Source organism: Notolepis coatsorum, assembly GCF_963971535.1.
Source record: "Notolepis coatsorum genome assembly, chromosome: 7".
Classification (NCBI taxonomy): Eukaryota; Metazoa; Chordata; class Actinopteri; order Aulopiformes; family Paralepididae; genus Notolepis; species Notolepis coatsorum.
In genome coordinates this window covers 19022019-19025965 of record NC_140171.1, presented here as the reverse complement: position 1 = coordinate 19025965, position 3947 = coordinate 19022019, and the positions used below count along the sequence as shown (strand labels likewise).

Genomic DNA, 3947 nt, shown 5'->3' with positions numbered 1-3947 from the left:
GTTTTTTTCACCTATATCTCAGTGTGTCCCATATGTGTGTGTGTGGCTGTGAGTGTGTGTGCTGATCAGGAAATAAGATAATCGATTTTTCAGCCCGCTTCTCTAGCGTGCATAAGTACACATATACTATCGATAATCTAGCGTTTATTTGAAAACGATTCATAAATAGGCCGAAAAATTACAACATGTTTTGTGTATTCCAGTAAGTTTAAAAAAACTAGCGTTTTTCAAAATGGTATAAAACGGAAATGAACCGATTAAAAAACAATCCGTTTCGACAATGTTGACTGCAAACAAGTCATTGATAAGCGACGGGCGTATTAGACACATAGCCATAATTTAAGATATAGTTTATGCGTTCGAAAATGTGATCGCCCTCCCATTGACTACAGCGCTGGCACTCAGCGCTATTTCTGGCGCCCCCTGCTGGCACTCAAAGTGTTAAGAGGGCCAAACGAATATTGTGGAATAGATTTGGCTAAAAGACCTTACCGTAGTTTTTTGGCGGACCTGGTCTAAACCTTATCTGAAAGTCCACGCCACGGATAGTCCGGACTTTCTGGTGGACCAAATGTGAGAATGATATTGTTTGATTTTGGTTTGCGTTCACACTGCCCTTTTTTGAGCTAACCTCATTTGTAAACAAAGGACATGCAGTCGCCAAGTCGTTCATCTATTGGACAGATCAGTCGCCCAGGTTATTCATTCAGAGAGAGGGGGGGGGGGGAGTGAGAGAGAGAGAGGGGGAGTGAGAGAGAGGGGGGGGAGTGAGAGAGAGAGAGGGGGGAGGGAGAGAGAGAGGGGGGGGAGTGAAAGAGAGAGATGTCCTCAGCCCACCAGCCAGCCCCCCCCCACCCCCATCCTTTTCAAACGGCTGTGGTCAGACTTACAGTAACGCGGGCCGCCAGTCCAGCCCAGGAAGCACCAGGGGGAGATTTATGAGGAAAAGGTTTGTTTACCTTAAGACAGAGAAACTCCACGTGCCGTGTGGTAAAACAAACAGTGTGTGTGTGTCTGTGGGCGCTTTGTTTCTGAAGGAGATCATTGTTCTTTGAATTTCACAAGAGACCCATGGAAAGAAAAACAAATGTGTACAGGGTGCATGTTTGTGAGTTTGTAACAGATGTGTGTGTGTATGCCTCCCCCCCCCCCCTCGGTTTAAGAACGAGCTGCTAAGAGAGAGTGAGGGCTGGGAGTTAAAACAAACAGATCAAATCGACAGTAATGTGACTTTGAGTCTTATCTCTCCTGAGCTTTTTGAACGAGGTCACGATGGAGTAGAACATTGAAACAAAATCTCTACAAACAATAAGAAATCCGCCCAATATTAGAAAATGTAATAACGTTTTATTACTCCAGCGATCAACATTGGCAAACGCACGCATACTTATTACACGTCGAATGGCCTCTCGTCCACTATTGAGAACGAAACACATTTGAACTCAAGATTTTGAGTACCGGTATTTACCAGAGGCCCCGCGATGCGATGTTATTGTGACACTAGAGTCACGGTATTGTAATGTCACGATATAGTGATATATTGCAATTAATTACCTTTTTTCTACTGCAAATTATGTCTCCAACAGAAAACGTAGCAACAAATCATCTGTTTTATCTAATAAGATCATGTTTTCAGTCTGTTCACCTCATTCCAATAATTTTTATTGCAGTAAAATGGGATTGTGCCAAAAAACAACAACATAATTATTTGTCACTGTATCGATGTAATATCGGCACACACAATATTGCGATATATTGCTGTATGAATTTTCCCCCCACCCCTAGTATTTACATGATCTGACCCGATAGCTCCCTGCACTTCACAGAGCATCTCCCATCTATCTATCGGGAAGCTGACGTGAATCTTCTGGGGCAAAGCCGCCATTTGTAGAGGATCAATCCAGTGTGTTGAAGGGCAAATTCTTTTGGGGGGGGGGGAAGACATTTTGGAAAAGAAAATCACACAACCGTCATGGGTGAAACCTCAACCCTTGACCCTCCAAAGATGGCGACCAGCGTTCGTAGCAACCTTCTCACCTTCTAACCTCCCAACCTCTCTCTTTTCTTCTGGGAGGTTGGTTCAACTGGTGGACATGTGTTCCGTTTAGGCTACATAGTGAGGGAACACTAAAAGAGGACACACAAACCCTCTCCTGCTTTCTTTAATCTGTAAAAGCTTCTTTTATTGACCACATAGTATACAGATGTCATCACAGGCGGTCTGTGGTCTATGTCACCAAGCGGTCTATGGGTCATGATTCACCAAGTGATACAAAGAGTTAAAATGACATGTGAGACTGTGATCACATTGGATGTAACACGTTAGCTGAGGTAGCAACGGTAATCAGTGGTATCGCTCATGCACTTTCGATTCCCTATGTACATCGCTGCACCTCGCGTTTGAGCGCAAGAAAAATGCGTCCAATCTGATCACAGCCTAATTGCATTTTTGAAAACAAAAAAACATTTTAGAATTCTTATTAACATCTTAAAAGTTCCAATGGGGGATGAGAACCAACACACCATGCGACTTTCTCTGTCAAGACCGATCGAATGTGTGGAACCGAAATGTGCGCACTGTAAATTAATGCAAATGAATCAAAATACTTCCGTAACCGAGGCGCCCATATCATGACCTTTCTGCTCCTCCTGTTCTTTCCATGATTGTTTCCATGGTTTGGTCAGTTGAATCCTGGCACTGAAGAACCGTTTAACTCTGTTTTCGAAATCTTCTTTGGACGGCGCATGTAGTTGCAGTTGCAAAGTCACTCCATATCACTTGGGAGCGTGAATTTGATATATAACAAGAAACTACTCAGCCTCTACTGTGAGTGAACACAACACTCTTGACATACCATCTTTAGATAATTAAGTCTGAGTGACAACTTGTTCCTCTGAAAACCTAAATACGGGATTATGGTTCTTTGTCTTAGGTACTCAGTTGAAGTGGTAGTAGTCTACTCCTTCTGTCAGCTGGAGGGAGTTCAGGTTCTCTTCCAGCACGCCTGCCGTCATGTCCTGTATAGACACAATGATATATCATCACCATCATCATCAATGAATGAATACCACTCTCTTCAACACGCTATAATCAACCACCACCACCGTGGGGTAACCAGGTGAATTGTATCCTTTAAGACTATTCGGGTGTTTTCACAATAGGAACGGTTGCATCCGTTCCGTTCTGTTCCCGAGAACGATAGTCCCACTCCCCCGCTGGCCAGCTTTCTCACTACCAATCTCGTTTGGTTCCGAAGCACACTTGAGGGAGCAACACCCCGGTGTTGGTAAAGCTGGCACTGGCACAGACGCGCTATAGCTGGCGCTTCAACCCTTCTTTGCTGTCGGAGAAAGCATTTCGGGATCAAATGAGATAGAACAGAATAGAAATACTTTATTCATCCCGAGGGAAATTTGGCACTACAAATCGCTCACAGTAACCAGTAAACATTTAGGTAGACAAAAACAATGAGATCTCGACTCATTGAGTTTATGGAAACGAATGATACCGGTGATGTCTCTGACGCTACGTGTCAGAAATATTGTGTCTGTTACTAGGCTTGAGTAAATTGTGATGAAACAAAGGAGAATATAAATTATGATTTTTCTTTGCATCTTTGACAGTGAATAACACCATGCTAAAAATGACCGGGCATGAAAACCTGTCACTGAGCCCGTTCAGCACCTTCTTGAGATCAGGTGTACATAAAATATAAGGACATTAATAAAGGGAAGATGATTAAACAGAAGGTTTTGTAGATACAGTACTGAATTCTGCCACCCGGACACAAATATTATTATAGAATATAGAATAGCAGGCCTATAAATTACCTTATTATAGCCAACTTGCACATCTATGGATCAGGCAAATCTACTCTTTCCAATGCCAGAGTTCAATTTGGATTTAGTATTACCAGGCGTGCAGGAAGAACCAAGAATGAAATCTA

The 3947-nt window shown here is 42.9% G+C and overlaps 1 protein-coding gene across 1 annotated transcript in view; it reads right to left on the bottom strand.

Annotated features, from left to right (window-relative positions):
* Positions 1-2181: 2181 nt before the first annotated feature.
* Positions 2182-3947, bottom strand: part of b3gntl1 (UDP-GlcNAc:betaGal beta-1,3-N-acetylglucosaminyltransferase-like 1) — a 22179-nt gene continuing 20413 nt past the window's right edge. Inside the window, exon 8 of the mRNA XM_084318206.1 lies at positions 2182-3018. Coding sequence (XP_084174332.1) covers positions 2938-3018 — 81 coding nt within the window. The 3' untranslated portion in view covers positions 2182-2937. The remainder of the gene's footprint in view (positions 3019-3947) is intronic.